We start from the raw sequence: 22,834 nt of genomic DNA on the forward strand, positions 1-22,834 counted from the left end.
ACAAGACTATGGAAAATGAGCAAACCCGAAGAACAGCAACACGCCGTGCCTGCACATCAGAAGGAAATGCTATGGGCAGAACTCAAGGATATGTTCACTCTTCCTGAAGGAGTTGACCAAGAACTTGTGAAGAAATGTGCCTTGAAAAAGATGGCCCTTGCCTTTGCAACTTTCAAGAAGAAGTTGTACATCAATTACATCAAGAAGGATAAGGAGTCGAACTGGGACGATCTTCCTCAGGTTAAACCATACTGGGAGGAGTTCAAACAATACAAACTATCAGAGAAAGCCCAAGAAAAATCCGAACAGGCCAAGGTGAATGCAGCAAATAAGAAGTACATCCACCACCTTGGGGCTGCCGGGTACAAGAAGTTAATAAAAAAATGGCAGAAGATGGAGCGGGACCTTATGGATAGAGGCATCAGGCCGACGACTTGGGATTAGCCGGATAGATCCAAGTGGTGGTTATTTGCTAATGCCGTGACACTAAACCAGTTGGATGGAAATTTGGTCGTGCCCGAGCATATGCAAGAAGTGTCCCGCGATCTAGTCGCTGCAATAGATGAGACCCAACAAGGAACATTCCAGCCTCAAAGGGAGAATGATGAGCTGACAAGGGCATTAAAGAATCCGGAACACCCTGGACGAGCCTGCGGCATCGGCGTGGTCCCATGGAAAGTTGCTTGGGCCGGAGATTCCTCTTACAAGACTCGCCGAAAGAGCAAAGCCGAACAGGAAGAGAAACTTCGTGCCATGCAAGAAGAGATGACAAGGAAGGTTGCGTCCTTGGAATCTCAGATGGACGCTAGGGTCAATAAGGCAGTGCAGCTAGCTCTGAGCCAAAGGGGCACTGCTGGGTCGCACCCGGATGTTGTGATAAGCCCGGTCTCTCAGTGACGCAGCAGCTGTGCATCCACAGCGGCGCCCGACGTACAAGCGAAACAGCAACCCCAGATTGAGCCAACGGCAATAGATGACCAGAGGTATCCAGTGGACGATGTCACCATGCCGACACCGTGCGAGCTTCATGTGCGAGCAAGAAATATATCCATTCATGTCGCATATGGGTCAGCCCTGCCCTTGAATCCTTCTACTACAATTCATGGAAGGCCGATACCCCCTGGCTACACCTCCGTCACAGTCGAGCAGATAGTTGGAAACAATGAGGATCTTGAGCTCGACTTCGTTGGAGCGGATGGAGAGAAGACATTGGGAGACGCACTGCACGGGGTCGTTTTGTGGCGCAAGGCCGACATCAAACTTACTGCAAGCACAACGGCTCCCGTGCAGACCGATCGCCCATCTCCGGGGTCTCCCTCACCGCTGTCCCCACAACCACCTCCTTCACCACCGTCTCCGCCGGCGCAAAGGACCACGAGTACTCCAACTCCTCCTGACCCAGAAAAAAGAAAGAAAAAGACAGCATCCCTCCCAACGGCTGGACCCTCAAAGAAGAAGCAGAAAACGGTCGAACGAAAATTAACCTACGAGAAAACTGCTGAGGAGTTGGAAGAGGAGACTGCTCGATATATAAATGAACAATTGAAGCCTAAAGTCCCCCCGCCGAGGGAAAAGGTACCTCTAGAACTAGGGAAAAAGCTTCTCGCAAACCTAGACAACTCACCAAAACCGAAAAGGTTACCCTCGGACTATGATCGTACTCTGACAAAAGCACACAAGGTGAGAAACCTGAAAAAAAAAATGTGGCAAGACCATTCCTCAGCATGGCACACAACAAAAAGGACTCAAGCCCCTCCGGGTGCCAGGGTTGCCACTCCTACACCCGACGGACGTACAACTCCAGGCGGACCTACAGGCCGCGATATTTCTTTCTGAAACTGGATTAACGCTAGAGGAGGCAACAGGGCAAGGGGAGGCGGAAATCCCTGTCGCTCCCGTTCTTACTCCATTCCAGCATGGAAAACCTTTTGTCATTGAGAAAGAGGAGAAAAGTCTAGGTACGCAGATGTTCAATTTGCATAGATGGTACCTGCGAATATCGAATGACCAAGGGAAAATGTTTGGAGTCAAGTATCGTGACCATGATTTCTTCCGCAGGGAGGAGGACTTCTGGGTGTACTTCGAAAATTTATATCACATTTACCATCGACAAGCCCTCGACACCTCTATCATCACCATTTGGGTTTTGTAAGTATCACTTACCTCTACATTAATACTTTTTGTTAACAAGAACATAATTATATGTGTGCATTATAAAATTTCTATTGTATCGTTTAGACAGGAGACCCAAAGAAGCCGAAAACATGGATGGCACCATCAGATCGGCTTCATGTCTCCTTTGCTAGTCAACCAGAAAGTGCTCAACGAAAATTACAAGGAAACGTGCCAAAACATGTACGATTCGTTGACTAGGCAAAATTACAAATCCTATATATTCATACCATACAACTTTGGGTAAGTCTTGGTCGACTCAATCCTCTGTTATATTACTAAATAAATACTAAGTCGTCTAATGCATGTATGTATATATCCTATCTATATCCGCAGTTATCATTGGATTTTACTCATACTTTCCGTAGAGACCGGCAATCTTATAGTCTTTGACTCAATGAGAAATCCAAAGTCCGCAATCCAACATATCCTAGACCCCTTGAACAGGTAAGTTCAGTTTGCACAATCAAATCTTTTTTCTGTTATTAACAATTCCTGAATATCAAACTTAACTTTGAGCGTAGGGTTTGGAAAAAGTTTGTGAAAAATAACAAAGGACGTGGTCAATGGAGGCCCGAACTGAACGTTAACATGGATTATCCGGTATGTTGATTCATAAAGATTTCTAGTTAAGTATATAATCCCAAATTATTCTAAATTGAGTAATTTATTTGTTTCTCCTTAAGTGTGGGAGACAACAACAAGGAACTGATTGGTGCGGGTACTACGTATGAGACTACTTGCACATCATGACTCCATGCGGGAAGGCTACTGATGAAGACACGAGAGTACGTCCAAACCGTTCACTAGTATATTTTCATAATTGTACTAACGCACATGATGTTAATCATTTTTTCTAAATAATAGATGTCTCAAATGGGGGATGAATGTTACTCTACTGATCGGATCAACACCGTGTGCGAGCAGCTCGCCGGATTCATTTTGAACGAGATATTGGATCCTAGAGGTGAGTTCTACCACGACGATCACATCCATAGAGGACTTCCATCGACCTCCTGAGGGGACCAGTAGTTGGACTACAAACATGACTTGTACATTTGTAAATATTTTTAAATATTATGTCTTGATGTTTGTAAATTTGTAAATATATTAGTTCATCTAATTAGCTTAATTATATGCTCGCATTTCACTTTTAGTTAATTTCAAATATTCTCTGAAAACAAACACGATCGACCAATGAACGTATAGTACTGTAGAGCTTGAGTGCGTTTAGCAATTATAAAAGAATAAACAGTAATAAATATAACAGACAAAACTGGATTTGGGAAAAAAAGGAAAAATGTCATTGGCACCGGTTGGAAAGACCAACCGGTACCAAAGGGGCTGCCACCTTGCGTCAGCGTGGTAGCCTCTTTGGTACCGGTTGGTGTTTCCAACCGGTACCAATGTAAGCCTAAGGCACTGGTTAAAAAACCCGGTGTCTTAAGGGGAGGCCATTGGTCGCGGTTGCGGGGCACCGGTTGGGAAACCGGTTCCTTTGGCCCTTCTCATCCGGTGCTGAAGGCCTGTTTTCTAGTAGTGGTTGGACAACGTGCCGAACAAATCATTGTTTTGTAATCAGGAAAATATTGCTAGAAGTAATTAAGGGTAACAAAGTAACTAGAAAAGTAACATCTACTAAGTATTTTATTGGCCTATGAGTTTTTCTATACAATGTTTTCTTAGTACTGGGTATTGCTTTAATTAGATGGATCTCATTACAAACTAAAATAACACTCTTTACGTGATATAAAATTTCAATGCTAAAACAATATTTATTTTAGGATGGAGGGAGTAGACTAGAAATTCATCGTTGACATGTGGAGCACGCAGAGCTAGCGGTCTGTGAGAAAATTTGAGAGAGAGAGAGAGAGAGAGATTTTCAGCGTATGCTTTATGAATATGGTTCCATCTAATCTCAAAATTTATTTAAAGATTAATTAATAGTGCCACTTACTTCTCCTTAAAAATTCATTCACAAAACTAAAGATGTACCTAAACCCTGCTCCAAAATTTCAAATTATTACCACTCCTAGTTGCAAGAACTCCATTACCCTTCTTTCATTAACACAATTTTTTGCTTTAAGAGTGAGATGCAGTTTAGATTCAAAGAAGAGCCTGCTTGATTGGATACCAAAATGTTGGCATGTCAAAATATGGGCATGCTAATTCTTTTACCCAGGTTTAGAATAGCACCTAGTTAGGTGGGCTACTTTTTGGAATCAAATCGAATGAGTACAAAAATTTATAAACTTGCCCATGTTTTGGCATGCTCATATTTTAGTTCCATATTTCTATGCCCACTAGAAATTTATAGACTTGCCCATGTTTTGGCATGCTTGAATATTAACATAGAAATATAAAACTAAAATAATTTGATATTTTGGCTTAAGAACTATTGTTCCTTTATTTAACCTGCTTGCATTTGGGACGATAGTGGTTTCTATACGAAGGCTCTCGTTTGGATTGTCTACAAATTGATAAAACTAGCTAAAAATTTGTATGATATTGAGACATCCCAGATTAGTTTGTGAGTCGAGCACGCAGATCATGGTAGCACCAGGCCCAAGCCAGCCTCCAGCTACCACACCAGCCCAAGTGGGCAAGTGCGGTTGTTTGGACTCGTGGGCCAGTTGGGCCACGAGCCCATGAGTGTCACTTTGCTGTTGTTGTTTTTTCTCTTTCTTGAAATCTGAGATAAATATGTGGAATTTTTTCTCGTTTAGGGATCCATAAAAACCAAATGTAAAAATTTGGAGTATGGCGCGTCATCTATTATTATAAGCCCTACGAGCACCTAAGATCATCATGTCTGACCTCATCAACTTGCCAGTATTTTGGGTTTACTAATTCTCTATTCAACTATACCATGATTCTTTTGTATTTCCATGGCATCAATAGTGGGTCTCACCTCGTTATAATCAATATTTGCCGGTTTAATCTTTCAAACGTATAGAGTATATTCAAAAAAAAAGTTGTTTACAAGTCACTCTTTTGCTTAAACCGAGAAGGTACTGAACCGATCCTTGAAGTTGACGACCACGCCAGGCGTTAACACCAATTACGGGCCCCTGAAACGGCCTCCCGATGAACGTATCACGCAGTTCCGGACCTACTATATATTTCTCTACACCGTAATCGCCGGACCTATCAAGAATTTTTTTTGAATGCTCCTATCAAGAATTCAAGATTAGCGTAAATAATTCAAGGCTTTAAAGAAACGATTTTACACGTACGAACAGTCCAAAAGGGGCCCCCCCGAAGTCCATCATCCATCGGCCTTTCCGTCTCCACAAGCTTCGCCTGCTCTGCTCCGGCCCCCTCCGCCCCCTTTGCCCTTTCTTGACTCCCTCTCTCTCTCCGCACAAGGAAAGCTCCGAGCTTTCTCTCTCTACCCGGAGGGAGAAGCGAGGAAGCCGGCGCCGCCTGTTGGCGCTGGGGTCTGGCAGCTGCCCGCGCTCCAAGGAATCGAGTTCTTGGAGGGCCGTCCGTTCCATGGCGGCGCAGCGGGGCGACCTGGGGCGGCAGCTCCCGCTGCGAGGCCCCCTCAAGGCCCTGGAGGCCGACATACACCACGCCAACGCCATGTAAGCATCTCTACTCCTCCGCCCGCCCAGGTTTGTGCGCTGTTCTGGGCATTTCTGGGCTTGTTTCTCCAGCCCCTGTGATGGATTGAGGGTTTCGGATGAACCCTGGCCCTGCCCCGTGCTGAAATTGGGGAGAGTGCGTTGGAGAGGTCCCCCAGTTCGGGAAAAGCGGAAACTTATCCTCTTCGTTAAGGAAGATTGTAGTTTGGGCTTCCAGGGTAGGGTAATTCAGCAAATTCACCGCGATTTCTCAGGGGGAGAGAGTAATTCGGGGGTTCACTTGCGGTTGAGAATTGAGATTGTCCCAAAAATTGTGTCAAGGGAGTATTATCGATCTGTAAGTAAGCTCTTGCTAGGAGGCTGCCTCTGCACATCCCGTGGTCATGATAGACTAGAGTGCAACCCAGTTCAGTATTTCGCCAGTTAGAGGATCTCCAAAGTTTGACATATTTTACTTGGTATATCTTGTGTTTTGCCAACTTCTAAAAAGATATGCCAAGTAAAAAAAGAGCTTATCTCCAACAGTTTGGCATAATTCACTTGCCAAATCCAAATCTAACTTACATCAGGAACCCTGAGAGAGAAACAAAATTATATTTATGCCATTCCACCTCTTGAAAACTTAAATCAGGAACCCTTCTCTGTTATTTATATCTTTTTTCACCCTCTCACCTGACTAGAAACCACGATGCCAACCGCGCGCCGCGCGCGTATATTTACGCGCTGGAGGCTGGTTTTTCCCAAGTTGCCAAAAATTGCCAAGTTTTTTGCCAAACCGTTGGATGAGTATTTTTAACGTTTTTGCCAAAAATTAAAGATGGCAACTCGATTTGCCAAACTGCTGGAGATACTCTTATTTGGCATTTCTGAAGAATGCTGCTTTGGCAAAGGATGTTTCCTTCCTTGTTCGTCTTGGAAAGCTGCTGCGGGGATTGATAAGCTAGTTTGTGGATTCCAGGGCGGATGCCATTCAGAGGAACTATGGTGGAGCATGCGTGCAGATGAGGCTGTCGTTCAGCTCCCTGGCTCCATTCTTCCTGTACCTCGTCCAGTGGCTGGATTGCGGATGCTGCTACGCTCTTCCCAGTTATTTAGGACTCTTTCACATTCTCATATGCAAGGTAAAAGCACAGTATGGAGTTTGGACCTCATGTCTTTGTGTTTCTGTTACTCACATATGTACAGGAGTTCTGGGTTTGAGGTATCAAAATCTCTTTATTTTGTTTATACAGGTTTATGCAGATGGGGATAGCTCGGTGTCAACATATGAAAGGCGGGCAAGCCTTAGGGAATTCTACGGTAACTCCGCCTTATATGATATTGTTATCTTCATACTGATCTGATTTGGACTTGAAGTCTCATAAGCTTCTTGCGTTGCAGCAATCATCTATCCTATTCTGCAGCAGCTTGAGAGTAGTCTGATTGAGAGGGACCTGAAAGGGAAGGGTCGATGCAAAGATATAGTGAGTAGGAGGCGTATGGAGGATTGGAAAAGGCTTTCTGGCAAGGATGTAGAAAGGGAGGATGAATGTGGAATTTGCATGGAGACATGCACCAAGATGGTCCTGCCTAATTGCAGTCATGCAATGTGCATAAAATGCTATAGGGACTGGTAACTACTTTTCACAGTTCTTATTATTTGTATGATATAGGAGTAGTCTTATACATTTTGGACAGGTTGTGGATCTAATTTTAGTTCTTTATTTTAGTTATTTTTAGTCAGGAAAGCAGTATTCTGTTTGTTCCATGTTTGTTTTTGTGCTTGCTTAATGTTATCTTGTTCTTGCTATAGGTATAAAAGATCAGAATCTTGCCCTTTCTGCCGAGGAAGCCTCAAAAGAATCCGCTCAAGAGACCTTTGGGTACTTACAAACTACAATGATGTCATTGACCCCGCAAATTTAGAAAGAGAAAATGTGAGGCAGTTCTATAGTTATATTGACAGCTTGCCTCTTATACTTCCTGATAATATTTTCTTTTTCTATTATGATTACCTAATATAATCCAGAAGCACCATACATTGAATGTGTAAATTGTGAAATCAGATGAAATTAACGTAGTTCTTCTTTGGTAGATGAAAGGCATTCCTTTCTTTGACCAACATGCATTTGTATTTACTTGTAGCGTAGCAATGTAACACTAACAGAACAGTGAATAAAATTTGTAGGTGATATTCATTATTTTGTCAAGTACCTTTTTTTGGATCCTATCAGTGTCGTCCCTAATATAGTGGATAGCAAAATAATCTCTCTCGATTCGGATCCCTATCTCCATGTTTATATTTATTTCTAGGTATCTATGAATGAAGGCACTCCAGTTTTTGTTCATTTTTAATGACGTATTGCTTTAGTTGTTCTATGCAAGTGTATGCTGAGATGAACTAGTTCGTTTTTGTAGCCCAACATTGACTAGTTAACATATATCAGTTGCCTTTTAGCTTCTTGAAATGTATTCAATGTTTATTGCGAACTAGAATGACAGATGAAGGCCCTTGAAAAAAAAGGATAGAATGGGAGATCAGGGTAAAATCTGGTTGTTTTGACAAATTGATTGGACAGAAGAAATATTACAGTACCTCTGTTTCTTCAGTCGTACATACCCCTCCTACTTGAGAAAGGTCATGGCACCAGAACTAACAATCTTGTATGCTGTATTTTATGGAAGGTTCTGCTAGAGATAGCGCAAAATCTGTGCATCTGCAATGCTATGTAGTTGTACATGGTTGGATTTGTGGGGATCCAATATTTTTCAGGAACTATTTCTCTTATACAAACCGTTTCTGGTGCTTATTTGCTGCTCAAGTTTCTGCTCTCCAAATCGCTTCGAATATTGCACTACTTTTTTGTGAGGAAGTTGCTGAGCTTCCATGTGCGTGTACGGCGCATATGTCTGCCGCAAGGCAAGTTTAAAGCATTGCCTTCGAACATAGTTTAATTTCATAGTGGTGTTTGGTGTTACTGTATTAGCATGTTGTATCAGCGCAAAGCAATTTTCAGAAAAGAAAAGGGGAGTAAAATATTGTTACAGTTTTTTTTTTGTCAAGTAAACAAAGAGATCACAAATGGAGTATACTTGGCACCCTCTAAAAATATGGATATGAGGAAAGGGTATCGAAGGACCCGTCAGCGGCCGTCACGCCTCCAAGATGATACCCGGAGCACCAGCTTCTGTCGTGCTTGGGCTACGACGACCATGTCCAGTCCCTGACCATGTCTTCCTTCTTGGCCAGCACCTCCCATTTCTGCATAAAAGATATAACACGGAAAAACACCTCCCAACCAAACAGAAACATTAGGGACCTTTTGGTATTCTGGTCTGCTTTCTCTAAGAACTGCCCTTGGAAATTCTCTACATTGGTTGGGGAGCAAGGTCACTCATAAGTCTTGATAGAGACACCAGGTGAATTGTGCGAGCGCACACCGGAAAATAATGTGATATGTTGTCTCCACTTGCCCACACATTTTGTAATTTATATCGCCCGATCATTTCCCTTTTACCAGCTGTTTAGCCGATTGTATTATGTAATTGCAGATTGACCATAGGGAAAATCATTATCTTCAAAGTTGTTGTCTTTATATCACTGTGGTTGTCTCACTCTGTAGAGACCTGAGAGCATCTCCAGCAGTCCCTTATTTTCCAATAATCTTTTACTATTGAGAAAAAAATGTGCTCCAGCAGTTTCCCAATACATCTTTCTTTCCCATAACTATTGGGATGTCCCAATATTTCACCTCATCTCCCCTCAAATAAAGGGAGGCTGGGTTCATGCTCTCCCAATATGTTGTTGTATTGGGATAAGAGTATTGGAAAACTGCAAAAGTAACTCCCGCAATAATCCATAAACTGCTATCGGGACATCTCCCAATACTAATTATTGGAAAAGGATTATTGGGAACTGGGAGCATAATAAACCGATGGCTGATGGCAATCTGGGAGGCTAATCGATGGCTGGTGGCAATCTGGAAAGCTATTGGCCATCGATTTGTTATCCGAGGGAAGGTAAGGTCTGTATAGAATCAAGCTGTTGTCTTTTCAAAAGCGCAGGACACCCTGTCTCTGCAGATAGAGTGATTCCATCTAGCTTTTCCAATAAACCCTCCCATTCTTCTAACTTTGTCTCCCCGAAGTTCCTTCTGAATGTGAGATCCACCTCTCCAGTCCCCATGACCTGTCTATCCATGCGGTTTTGTTGGTTGCGTATCTCATAGATGTGAGGGAAAAAGATACCGAAGGGACGTTCACCTGCCCCACACATCTCTCCGTAAATTGTCATCCCTAAGGATGTATATAGGGTGCGTTTAGTTCCCAAAGAAATTTGCACAGTATCCGTCACATCGAATTTTCGAACACATGCATGGAGCATTAAATGCAGTTGAAAAAATAACTAATTACATAATCTAACTGATTCCTATGAGATGAATCTAATGATGCTAATTAATTCATGATTGGACATTAATTGTCAAATAACAACGAAATATACTACACTAGCCAAACCCAAACTTTTTCACCAACTAAACACCCCCATAGTCCTATTTTGCATTCATCTCCTACCTCTCTTATTAGCCCCCTCTAACGTTGTGAGCCCTCTCTATAATTGCGAATTCGCGATTGAAGAAGCTTTTCTCCTGAAGATATTTCTTCCTCAACATATCATAGCACATGTTCCTGTTTCCCCTCTCTAATTTGAAGATCCATTCCACCAGTAGACATGTATTCATCACTCATGTATCTGTAAACCCTAAACCACCGCTCTCCTTTGGAACCACCAAACGTTGCCACCTGACCAAATGGTATTTTCTTTTCAGAAGAAATTGGCTATGGCAGTCTCCATTTTCTGTTGAATTCCCCCTTGAAGCAAGTAAACCCCCATTGCATAGGGACAGAGCTGATGCATGACTCTCTTTTTTTTTTTTGAGGAAGGAAAAAAAGCTGAGGCATGACTCAATAAAAAAAACAGAATAAGAGTCGGATTACAAACTAATTTGCTTTTCATGCAACATGGCCCAGCTCGGCCCGGCCCGTAACTAGTCTGTATTTGGGCTTAGTGGGCCTGGAACCCACGGCCCAAACGTAGATTCCAACCCTGTTTGCTGAAGCGTTCGTCTATCCATCCGCCGGGGTAATTGCGGCTCTCCGGCCTCCGCCACCGCGAGCAGCGCCGGAGATGGTGGCGCTGACTCGCGGCGCCAACAAGAGGATAATGGAGGCCGCCCAGGGGCAACACCCGGAGGCGATCTCAGGCTCTCCAGTCTCCACCAACTGAGCCGCGACCACCGCCTGCAATGGCGACGGAAGCACCCCATCCCAAGCCGCAAGGGCCGCCGCCGTCGCTCGGCGCCGGCGAGGAAGGAGGAGTCGGCTGCTGCTGCTGCTGCTGCGGCGGCGGCGGCGTCGATCGCATCAGCGGACTCCCCGACGCTATTCTCGGCGAGATCATCTCCCTCCTCCCCATCAAGGATGCCGCCCGCACGCAGGCCCTCGCCTCCCGGTGGCGCCACCTGTGGCGCTCCGCGCCTCTCAGCCTCGACGGCGGCGACCTCCCCGACGAGGGCGAGATCTCCCGCGCCGGCCTCATCTCGCGGATCCTTGCCGCCCACCCGGGCCCGGCTCGCCGCTTCTCCGTCTCCGCGCTCCAGCTCCTGCTCTGCCCCTCGGCGGTCGGCTCCTGGATCTGCTCGCCCGCGCTCGACGGCCTCCGGGAGCTCGAGTTCCACATCGGCGAATTGATAAACTTGCAGTCACCCTTGCCATGGCTGCCGGATTCTGCCTTCTTTCGTTTCTCGGCCACCCTCCGCCTGGCCACCATCAGCAAATGCCGCATCCCGGAAGGCACTGCCGGAGCGCTTCGCTTCCCCCAGCTCAGGGAGCTTGCTCTTGAGAGCGTCAGCGTCTCGGAGGACTCACTACAGAGCATGATTGCCGGATCTCCTGTCCTGGAGTGCTTGCTGCTTAGTCGCAGCGTTGGCTTCAGTCGTGTCCGGATCAACTCCCAGAGCCTTGTAAGCATCGGTGTGCGAAATTTCTCAGGGGAACTCATCATCGGGAATGCCCCTTCGCTTGAAAGGCTGCTGCAACTCGAACTATTTCAAGACCTTCGTCTGTCAATAATTGCAGCACCAAAGCTGCAAACATTGGGCTGGATTTCTGACCGCGATCGTTACTTCAAGCTGGCATTTGGCACTACAGCAGTTCAGGTACTAGGGATCCTACTCTTCCTTCACAAGGCTTCTTATCGAAGTTACTTGTACAACGAAACTTTCATAATGTTTACATTTATGGAGATAGACTAATGCAATTTCTGTGTTTGTTAAAGGACTTGCGTTCTGTTAGCGCTACGGCAGTGGTGTGTACTATCAAGATTCTAGCTGTTGATATTCATACACTTAGCCTGGATATGGTTCTTGATTTAATGAGATGCTTTCCATGCTTGGAGAAGCTGTACATCGAGGTAACAGTACAGCATTTGCAGTTCATAGTGTTTGACTATTGGCCTACTCCCTGTTGGTCAACTTACTATTATGTGTATTCTTGATATGATTTTTTTCCATTTTTTTCAGCTTTTTCTGTCGGTGGACAGAAATTCATGGTGTCGTAAACACCATGATGTTATTAGATGCCTTGATATCCGTCTGAAGACTGTAGTGTTGAAGAATTATTATGGCATAAAGTCTCATGTGAACTTTGCATTATTCTTTGTATTGAACGCAAAAATGCTGGAGTCAATGACATTTGAGGGTGGAGCCTGCCATAATCAAAAGTTTATTGCAGAGCAGCATAGTTTACTTGAGCTCGAGAAAAGGGTTTCGAGAAGCGCACAGTTTTATTTCACAGTTTGTAGATCTTGGGACAAAAATCTTACACATATAAAACATGTCCATGATTTGTCAATAACTGATCCTTTTGAATATAGATGTTGAAACTTGGTTAGTTTGTGTTTTTGAGTAGTTATTCTTGCCTAGCTCATTTTCACATCTGTGTTTTGTTCATATTGCGTGATTCTATTGTGTGTAGTGTTTTGTAATTTGTACAATTCTGCAACCTTCTGATATTAGCCGGACTACATACATATACTGTTTCTCTTGAGTGCTACTATATAAAGCCATGCCCATCAATTGCATTGATGAAGGAGGGCTAATCAACAATAGCAGCCACAGCTTTAGAAGGTAGCATCATGAGGTGCTCTGTTTTTCTTGAGAGCAATAATTAAATGTTTTGATAATTGATACATCACACTTCAACATGGTTTGACTATACCTTACCTACTGTATAAATATTTCAGTAGAGCTATTGTAAGTCCTTACGATTTTCCAGTAATATTGTTGCTATTCATGGTTAGGATGGAATAGCGAGTTGAAATTCCTTATACCATGCCTATACTGATATTTTGTTTAATCATGTGGAACCTTACTATTTTTACCATTATATGTGGCATCTTAAAGAATTAGTTTCACAAGACATCTGTATTCTGTTTTCATTCAGCAAGACCCCTGGCTTCTTAACTGGTTTACCCTGATAATGTTCTAGCAAGTTATGTCATATCCCTTTTTGTTTACAAATTTATGTGATGTGTGTTTGTTGGTAAATATATATTTTTCTCATACCTTTTTGTGTACATTTTACCCTTAGTTATAAAAAATGGAAGTGTGCCTAGTTAGATTCCTGAACTTGATCCATTGTGAGTTAGCAATTATTCTACTCGTCGATGTCTTAGGTCCCACCAGTTAATTGAACTAACTGTTGAAAATGAAATACCTTGTCAGACATCTTGTTAGCTTTCGTACAGTCATGTTGCAAATAATGGTTGATTTGATGAAGCTTTCTAGCAAGTATTGTTCTGTCCCACTACTGTCACATTAAGTCCATAAAATACCTGTCATTGGTAATATGGCTCATTTTGACCAGTTGTATTCACCATTTTGGATCCTTAGAAGTAGTATGTACATTTGTGATTCTTTGCTGTTCTATACATGACGCTTATGCTTAGGACTCTTCCTGATTGTAGATACAGAACTTGAGTCCTGTTCATATAGAGATGTGGACCAGGTGATTGACCATATAATTTCAGTAATGAAAAATACAGGGCCATTTCTGTAGCTACACTGGCAGTTCCTTTTTCTTCTGTGGTTAGTTTATTGCATAATCTTAGAAGGATGCGGGCGAGATATGTAAACCTGTGAACACAGACCCTTTTTTGTGTTTATTTAGTCGAATGATGACCTTTTGGGCTCTTGCAAAACATAAATATGCCTATAGGATAACAACATGGAACTTTTAATGCAGTGTAGACCATGTTCTCTAAGTTTACTTTCAAGTTCTGAAAACAAAGTTCATTATTTTGCTGAAAACAAAGTTCATTATGTTTTGTGCTATTGAAGCCTCACTTGTTGCTAATGAATAATGATAACTGAAACCCAAAAACAATAACTTTTTAGATTCCCAGATAACTGTGGTCTCAATATCTTTTTCACTTCTGCATATCTATGAAGCTATTTTTTCCGGATTTAGTTATCATTACTCCTTACTCTTTGGATAATTTATCCTGTAAATTACATGCTCTTTTTTTGTTAGAGGATGCATACTGACATTAGTTTTTTTATTTTATTTTTTGAATCAGACCTCCAGGTTTCAGTTGTCATTTCTCATTACTCTTTGATAATTTATCCTGTAAATTACATGCTATTTTTTGTTAGAGGATGCATACTGACATTAAGTTTTTATTTTTATTTTTGAATCAGACCAACTTGAAGTATTACTGTATTAGTGCTGAACTGCTGATCCCTGGTTTATCCATCTGAACATTGTTCAGATTAAAAGAGCATTGGAGGATTGTTAGGTAAACTCTGATATATTGTGTGTTATAATTTGTTAACTGAAATCAGAGGAGACAGCTCTAGATACGCAGTGTGCAGTTTGAATATGTGTTTGTTGGTTAGATTAGTTCTATTTATGAAATACAATGCATACAGATGATTTTCGGTCTCTGATGATTGATCCCAAGGTACAGGTGCTGAGACTGTATTTGATACGCAATAGGAGTTACTCCCTCTGTCCCATGAAGAGCGCAATGCTAATTTTTTCCAGATAGATTAGTGTTGTTGGCAAATGACCATCGTACCAAGTAATTGTCTTAATCCCATTGAGTTAGGCATAAAAGGTGTTCAATTTGCATGGAGTTAGTTAATTAATTCCTAAAATATATATTTGATAGTATAAGGCAGGTAGTTATTGCTACTTGCTAGGATTGCACTCTTTGTTTTTTTTTAATCTTAGAATTGCACACGGGATGGAAGGAGTACTATTTTTTACTATTTTGTTACATGGGCCTTTCAGATTAGACTTCCGGGTCTCTCTTCTCAATGTTGGATGTTTCCATCATCTTCTGTGAAGTTTGCTGGTATCTTTGTATCTGCAGCACTAAAGATGTAATGGTTCTCTGGTTTCCAATACTGGCTCCACCTCGAGATTACAGTTCCTCAGGTATTTGCATGTTTTACCTTTCACCTTGTGAGCCTTTGACTTCCTTTTCTTCCTTCTGCTTTGATTATTCCCACTATCATTTTGACTCTGCTGGTGGAGGTACCTGCCCTTGCTCTGGTGATAGAACGAAACTTTGGTGATCATGGTGGAGTCACAATGTGGTTTCTAGGCTTTCCAATGTGCCTGAGGGTCTATTAGGTTTCTTTTTGGACAGTGCTAAGGATTGTTGGTTATCTCACTCATTATGTGCTTCATCCAACAAGCTCTCCTTTAAATACTCCCGACGCTGAAGACCCTTCATTTGATTCTGGTTCCCGCTGAGGTAGAACCTGTTATGTTATGTTAGCTTTTATATGTGGTTTCAGCTATGCAATTATGTAGGGCAAAAATTCCTTTCCAGCAAATGTTTTTTTATCTAGTTTTGGATTGAATTATGGACAATCCTAACATTGTGGCAGATTGATGAACTTGCAGTGAAGAAAAAAGAAAGTATGCTTCCCCTAGATGTTTTGTGTCAATTTTCAAGGCGCATAATCAAATTTATGTATTATGTCATTCCCATCTAGTATGACTGGAAGTCTTTTGTTACATACCTATTTTAAGATCTGAATAATATTGTTTCTTCTGATAGGATAGTTTTCTTTATTCGTGCAATAATTTTTCTTTCTAGCTAGCTGGAACCTTTTTCCTGCCAAAAGTGCATAAGCTCGTCTGAACTATGAACTCTGAATGAACAAGTACATAAGTCCTGGTGTATTTGTGCTGCTCCAATAAAATTGTTGCTCCCAAAATCGTAGAACCTGGGTGTACAAAAAATGATTTATTGGATGTATGAATGTATGAGTATTATTGGTAGGATGCAATTTTAATCATCTCTGGAAGAAATCACTATGATGTATATATAGCATTGGTGTTCTTTGCACTGAACAGAAAAATCACTATCATGTTTGTGAATAAAATTGAAAAGTAGATAAAATCATAACAGTCGTACCCTGAAATTATTGAATTTCAGGATGTGATTAAAAGTAAAAAAATAAAGCAACAATTTTGTCATAAGTTTAATTTTTTTCAATATTTATTCTCTTTACAAGAAATTTAGTATAAAAAATATAATAAAATATAATTGGTTGTTTTTTCTAAATTAATTGAGGTTGTTATGTTCCTCTTGCATTCATGCTGCATTGCATCATTTTAGTGTTTGAGTTTACTTGAATTTAAATTCTCCAAATTTAAATTCAAGTGAATTGTGTGTGTTCTTTATTAAAAAAACATTTCCCTTTTCTCTCTCCCTCTCCTTCTCCTTTGCAGCCCACCATAACATTCTTTTGGCTCGGCCCATTCTTTTCCTCTCCCTTTCCCTTCTCTCTTTTCGTTTTCAACCAGCCCAAATTCTCCCCGCGCAGCCCAGCACAACCGGCCTGTTTCCCTTCTTTCGGCCCAACCCGTCGCCCCCTCTCCCTTCTCTCATCCTCACCGCCAGGTGGGCCCTGCCCATTAGGGCCGTTCCCTTCCTCGTGCCAGAGCCAAACTCGAACCCGAGTCCAACCCGGTCGCGCGTACCGCCGCTCCGCGCCTTGGGCCTGCATGCCGAGACTCCGACCCCCTCATAAATAGTGCTACCGCCTCGCACTGACCCTAGCCCTAGTGCCGCCACCTTTGAAGCTCGGAGCCGCTGCCGTCGTCTTGTCATTTCGCCGCCTGCCCTCGACATCCGAGCACCCTCGAAGCTTCGTATCGTGGTAGGGACCCTCGCCGACCTTCTTCCCCCCTCTCTCGTGTCTCCTAGCCGCCCAAATAGCTTGTCGGAGCTAGCCACCTGCGCGCCGCCGTAGAGTGCCCTACCCTGCTCGCCAAAGCCCCGTGCAGACCCTGCCTTTGCGTTCCCCGTCACCTCCGCTCTCTCCTCGGCCATTTCCCGTGCAAAACCGCCCCCGAACGTCCATTTTCAGCCAAGTCCGGCGAGCCCCAGCGCAGACCTCACTGCCGGCGACAGTGCGCGCCAAACGAGCCGCCTCGCCCGCCGGTCACCGTTGGATCGAGATCCAACAATCCGTCAACCCTCACCAGTTTTTAAAAAGGCCCCTTCCATTTCTACAAATCAATCACAGTCCTCTCCAGTTCAAAAGTAATTAGATTTTAGTCCTATTTTTTATGTTCTAGCCCTGCCTTTTTCTAAAATCTAACCCGCAGCCTAGGACCTCTAGTTTTGCCTTCTAGCCCTTGAAGTTTAAGGTTTATTTACATTTTAGTCCTCGATTTCTTTCAGTTAGGCCCTTTATCTTTCAAATCTTTTACAAATAAGCCCCTGGAACCCTGGTTTAGCCATAACTTCTTCGTTTTAACTCTGTTTTCAACGATTCTTGTGCTCACGTGATCCTTGCAACGTGTGCAGTAGCTTTATAACCTTGTTATCCTCTGTGAGCACAATTTTCTGTGTCTTGCAAATCTTTTTTGGTAGCCCTCGCAATCTATAGTTAATCGTGACTAGGTCCCTGAATCACCGTTTAGCTCGTTGAATCGTCGTTAGAAATCCGTTTCAACCCATTTCTGCTGCGTTAGTCTCATTTCCAACAGATTACTCATCCCTCTCCCCAATACCAAAAAAATGATGTTTTGGTGATGGAGGTGCTCCAACAGATTACCAATCCGATCCCCATTACTTATAAGTTTTTGGCAATCACCAAAACACACCTCTCTCTCACCTAAATGAAGGGGATTTCCCCCTCTAACCTATTATTGGTGATTGAATTTTGGTAATCTGCTGCAGCAACCATTACCTAAAAAACAAAAGTAGCTATTGGTAATGGAGAAAGAGAATATTTAAGGTATGAGGTATGAGTAATTTGTTGGAGATGCTCTAATAGACTAAGCTATCGTTCAGTAGTGTCATTGTGCCATAGTTCCTGTTTTAAAATTAAATATTGATTAAATTTGATTAAATTTCATCATCTAGTAGTTTTCTAATTAAAATCTATTTAAGTATACACCTCGAGTTTTCATAAATAATGAGCTATAATCTGTTAAGCTCAACACCAATCATAAATTTATTTGTTTAGATGCTATCGCATATCTGTTCTCTAATTAATTGTTTAAGTAGTGTAATTTCTACATAGACAATTATATATAAAATCTGACTAAGTTTTACTTCAATTTTATAAATGCAAATATAATGTGACTTAGTTATAATTAATCATATTTCTTTTAAATATCTTTACATGTGAGTTCTAATTAATACAAATGAAGCTCATAGTTTCTTTGTTAACACAAATCTTCTGATAGTTGTCTCTTTTCAACCGTAGCTCCATTTTCCCCCCGTTTCTTGCTTTCCCCGTAACCGTAGCAACGAGCCCTATCCTTCGGTATGCTTTTTAAAGCCTTTTTTTGTTTTGGTGTATTATTCTTAGTTGTACTTGTTGTTTTCTTTGTATGTTTTTGAGAAGTATCGTTATTCAAAGCTTGAAATGTCAAGACGCTTTGTATGAGTAAGAGCTGAGGAGCAGTAAGAGTAGCTTTTCGTTGGAGAAAGTCAAGTGACCCTAACCATTCTTCTATCTATACTTATATATAAGAATACTTTATTTAATTGGAGCATGGAGAACCACCCAAGAAAACACTACAACCACAATACCACCCAAGAAAACACTACAACCACAATACTATATGGCTCTAGTCTTAGCTAATTAATTAGAAACTCTAGCTTGTGACTGTCTTACCGAAAGGGCAAGAGTGGATGCAATGATGGGGTATAGCCCGGTCCTCTTGGGGTAGCAGTCTTGGCTAAGGTGCTGACCATTAGGGAGGTTTATGCTCTGCTTTGGCTTGAAACCTTAGCGGATTGTCACTTGCTAGCGAATCTTTGTAAAGACCTCGTAGCGTCCATATGCAATCACACATCGGAAGTGTGGTATTGTGCCTAGCTAGCATAGCGTGGTTGGGTCCAAAGTTCTTTGGAACTTTTACGCGAATTGTGATGAAAATGTACAACCTCTGTAGAGTGAAAACTGATATATCAGTCATGCTCACGCAAGAGCGGTTTGGACCCTCACATGATTAATTTAACTTAAAGATGAACTTAAATCATACTCTGGTCATTTTTTTGTGGTCTTACTGAGTACCAACTATAAGTGTACTCACTCTTGCTTACTGCTGCTCAGAAGGAAAAGGTGTGAGAAGTATTTTGAAGATGATGCTGAGTTCTAAGCATACGCAACCCCCAGTCGAATGTTTGTGAAGTTTTGAAGCCTTCATTTCTAGAATAAGCTGTATAACTATGATTGTCTTTTAATTGTTGTAATTCTCTTTTTTTAATACTATTACTGATTATTCACTCATAATGTCTCTATATGTATGGAACTTGATCCTGGCATATATATAGTTATGCATTCGGTTTTGTTCCTAAAACCGGGTGTAATAGTAAGATTCAAATGCATAGCACTGATTCAGAATCCCAGTCTCAGAAGGTAAAAAAAAAGAGGCTAAACCTAAAGACCTACATGTCAGCGTCTGACTTCCTAGACAAGATATGCTAGGCTCGTATCTTCAACTTCCCTTCCATCTTTCCACCTGGCTCCACCTACTATCAAAGCCCACCATACTAGGATATCTATCTGCAAGCTCATGCCTTGTGTCGTGTGGATGAACCAGGCCACCACCTGGCCATTGGCAGCTAGCACCTGAGCCATGGAATGCTGTCTATGGAAAGGAATACCCCACCTTTAGGCTAGGCACCATTTTGGAGTTGGACCATGATCTTGTGATCGTGTCTGCCATCTGCAGCACCGTAGCCAAGCCTACCACCACATCTCACCATGAGCGGTGGGCTGACCGGATTGTGCCACACACATCCTTGGGGAACTGCATACCCGATACACAGTACGGTAGGCTGATGTAACATAACAACATCCTCGCTCTCCTCTCTCCAGCCATAGCAGACCTCCTAGAATTTTCTCTCTCTCATCGGTCAACCCCGCTTCGATAACGCCTATGGCTGTAGTGATGTAATACAACGGTAGGTTGTAGGTTGTCATCCAATTGTCGTGTACATCTTTTGTCTTAGCTGTGTAGCCCCTGTAAGTTAATGTAAGTTAACAGCTATTTAGCCACCGCATAAACTTGCTTCTTAACGAAGTGTGCTCAATTGTGTTTTAAGGGGAAAAAATGCTGATGCTTATGGTTTTGATTTGGAATCAATGTTGACATGCCCAAAAAAGTTAGTAGCCAACACCGCATCTTGTGCACCATAAGCATTTCTTGACAACTGTAAGCCTCAGCTGCTGTGTACCACTTTTTGTCTTAGCTGTTTAGCCATTGTAAGGTAACACTAATTTAGTAGCCACTCTGTAAATTGCCTTTTACTGAACCTATTAAATTTATTATGTTCCACATTATTTCATTTCATAGTTATGGGGCTGTCGAACAACTTTTACTATTTTGATCTCAAATTAATTCAAACATTTGTCATGAATGCACTAGCCTAAATAAGTAAGAAACATATACAATCCACAAGTTAGGACCAAAACTACAACCAAATCACTAAAAGAAGAAATAAGAGTATTTAGGTACCCCTATGATGTCCTTTTGAGTGATCGGAAATTTTATTTAAATTTATTAAAACTCGAATCAATTTGTTTGGTTCATTTAGAATATTTAAATATTTTTACTTAAGGAAGTAAACCTGAAACAGTTACTGCACATGATTGGGTGTAGATAAAATGTGAAATTTTATAGTAAGATCTAAACATATGGTAGTGTTTGAAGGATTGTTTCGGCATTAAATGAAAGAACAATTGAAAACTCATTAGCATTCAAGTTGAATAGAAATTAGATAAAAATAAAAAATGAGATAATTAATTAGAAAACAACAAATCATTCAGCAATCAGCTATTTTTATAAATATAAGTCTTGTGTTCAATGATAAATACAAGCACGCCTCATCAATTTCTAAGATGTTTCCTCACTTTGGAGATCTGTCATAGTTGACTATATGCAATTCAAAAAAACTATTTGGGTACTGTAAGTGAACCAAAATCTCATTAGTGTTATCGGCATATATTTTTAATGTACCAGATACATAAAAAATTGGTGTTTATAATATCAAAATACAAGGGTGGAGGGAGATAGTGGGATTATAAAAAAATGATGTTGGATTCTATAATCATATAATAGTCTGCTGTCTGAACCTCATACAAAATTTTAAGCTCTGGTTTCTATAAATTGTAGGAGATCCAAATGGGGCCTTAGTAACCAAGACATCTAGAAACAACCATGGGTCATCCCTACTACAAGCTGAGTACAAAAACAATATATAATTCTTAAGCAACAGTATGAAGTTATTTCTACTTTTCTATTTCCATGTTAAGATGAGGACTCCGTTGAACTTTCCACAATAATACGTAAAGTTTGAGATGTTAATATATCCAGGCAAAATTATTAAAATTTTTATTTTTAGAAATTCTTCTATATCAATTTAGATATTATTTTCTCTTGAATAATGAATTATATAATTATTGCAAATAACAGGCAAGTAACAAAAAGACCCCATGAAATTCTAACTTTCTCAGGTTGTTCCTCATTAATTCATTAGTTTTGAACTGCAGGTAAATTCAAAGATTTTTATTAACCAATTCAAATCGATTAGGAATTTCAATCCACTTATGTAGGATCGATACCTACCTAAATCAATGTACTAAAAAGATGGGCAGAAATCTTTCAATGTACCTCTTTGCAAATTTCCTAATGATTTGATATTTCTTTGAATTTTAAACTGCGTTTCATTCTCCTTAAAAATGAAAAAATATTTGTGTTAAAGGAACAAGCATAGAGTAATTATATATTTCACCAAAGTAGTTATTGAAAATTGAAATTTTGGAGTATGTTTAAATACATCCTTAATTTGTGAATGACGTTTGAAGGAGAAGTAAATAGAATTAATAATTAGTCTTTAAATAAAATTGGAAAGTAGATAAAAAAATTATATAGCACATCATGGGCTCAAAATTCCTCTCCCAAATTTGTTACCCACCACTAGCCCAGTTCCTCTCGGAAGGGGATCGGAAAATGCAAGTCCTGTGCCCCAAATGTCACCCTTACCTCTACTCTTCCTTGCCATCTTTTCACTATGGACTTACATGCCAAGTGAAAACAGCAATTGGGCCTATCCGGGATGGACCATGGACTTACATGCCATCTTTCCATAGGGCACAAAATGAGGGCATGTAAGTTAGGCATGTAAGTGAGGCCCCAAATGTCACCCTTACCTCCATCGTTGGCGCTCACTAGTCCCTAAGACTTACATGCCCTCATTTTGTGCCCTATGGAGGATCCATACTGGCCAGACATTTCCAGTTAATTAGCCCTGACCATGGGATGCACTCAACAGCAATGCAGATATACCATCTCTATGCTAAGCACCACCACCATACACTCAGATCATGTGATTGGGTCCACCCACAACAAACAGTGTAGCAAAACTTTGGAGCAATATGCATGGGCTCATGGGCTCCTGGTTACAAAACCATGCTTCATTTGGCATGTTGACCCACAAACCTCATAAAACCAGCATGTCTCCAGTGTGCGATGGTCTAACCAGAGACCGCACC

General features: G+C 41.4%; 2 protein-coding genes across 8 annotated transcripts; both read left to right on the plus strand.

Moving 5' to 3' along the window:
• Window positions 1-5,411: 5,411 nt before the first annotated feature.
• LOC120659827 (E3 ubiquitin-protein ligase AIRP2-like) lies at window positions 5,412-7,948 on the plus strand. 2 transcript variants are annotated; one of them, XM_039938074.1, is made up of 5 exons: window positions 5,431-5,759; window positions 6,718-6,880; window positions 6,992-7,058; window positions 7,140-7,371; window positions 7,552-7,948. In XM_039938074.1, exons 1-5 carry the CDS (start codon window positions 5,668-5,670, stop codon window positions 7,760-7,762), a joined length of 765 nt encoding a protein of 254 aa, XP_039794008.1. In that variant the 5' UTR covers window positions 5,431-5,667; the 3' UTR covers window positions 7,763-7,948. The 2 variants fall into 2 exon arrangements, with proteins under 2 accessions (XP_039794007.1, XP_039794008.1); XM_039938073.1 differs by having other exon boundaries at window positions 5,412-5,759; window positions 6,718-7,058.
• A 2,882-nt stretch (window positions 7,949-10,830) lies between these two features.
• Window positions 10,831-15,866, plus strand: LOC120659828 (putative F-box/FBD/LRR-repeat protein At5g44950). 6 transcript variants are annotated; one of them, XR_005669202.1, is made up of 5 exons: window positions 10,860-11,953; window positions 12,073-12,207; window positions 12,317-14,592; window positions 15,090-15,558; window positions 15,695-15,866. XR_005669202.1 is itself a non-coding variant. In XM_039938075.1 (3 exons), exons 1-3 carry the CDS (start codon window positions 11,042-11,044, stop codon window positions 12,674-12,676), a joined length of 1,407 nt encoding a protein of 468 aa, XP_039794009.1. In that variant the 5' UTR covers window positions 10,831-11,041; the 3' UTR covers window positions 12,677-15,864. The 6 variants fall into 6 exon arrangements, 1 of the variants encoding a protein (XP_039794009.1); XR_005669200.1 differs by having other exon boundaries at window positions 15,090-15,236; window positions 15,336-15,864; XR_005669203.1 differs by having other exon boundaries at window positions 15,172-15,236; window positions 15,336-15,864.
• The last annotated feature ends 6,968 nt before the right edge of the window (window positions 15,867-22,834 follow it).

This window comes from Panicum virgatum, chromosome 2N (assembly GCF_016808335.1).
Source record: "Panicum virgatum strain AP13 chromosome 2N, P.virgatum_v5, whole genome shotgun sequence".
NCBI classification, from domain to species: domain Eukaryota; kingdom Viridiplantae; phylum Streptophyta; class Magnoliopsida; order Poales; family Poaceae; genus Panicum; species Panicum virgatum.

Excerpts from the sequence above, each read along its gene's own strand:
- LOC120659827 (XM_039938073.1), top strand. The coding sequence starts at position 5,668 with ATGGCGGCGCAGCGGGGCGACCTGGGGCGGCAGCTCCCGCTGCGAGGC. Across the intron at positions 5,760-6,717 it reads ATACACCACGCCAACGCCAT|GGCGGATGCCATTCAGAGGA; the intron begins GTAAGCATCTCT and ends TGTGGATTCCAG. Across the intron at positions 7,372-7,551 it reads ATAAAATGCTATAGGGACTG|GTATAAAAGATCAGAATCTT; the intron begins GTAACTACTTTT and ends TTCTTGCTATAG.
- LOC120659828 (XM_039938075.1), top strand. The coding sequence starts at position 11,042 with ATGGCGACGGAAGCACCCCATCCCAAGCCGCAAGGGCCGCCGCCGTCG. Across the intron at positions 11,954-12,072 it reads TTGGCACTACAGCAGTTCAG|GACTTGCGTTCTGTTAGCGC; the intron begins GTACTAGGGATC and ends TGTTTGTTAAAG. Across the intron at positions 12,208-12,316 it reads TGGAGAAGCTGTACATCGAG|CTTTTTCTGTCGGTGGACAG; the intron begins GTAACAGTACAG and ends CATTTTTTTCAG.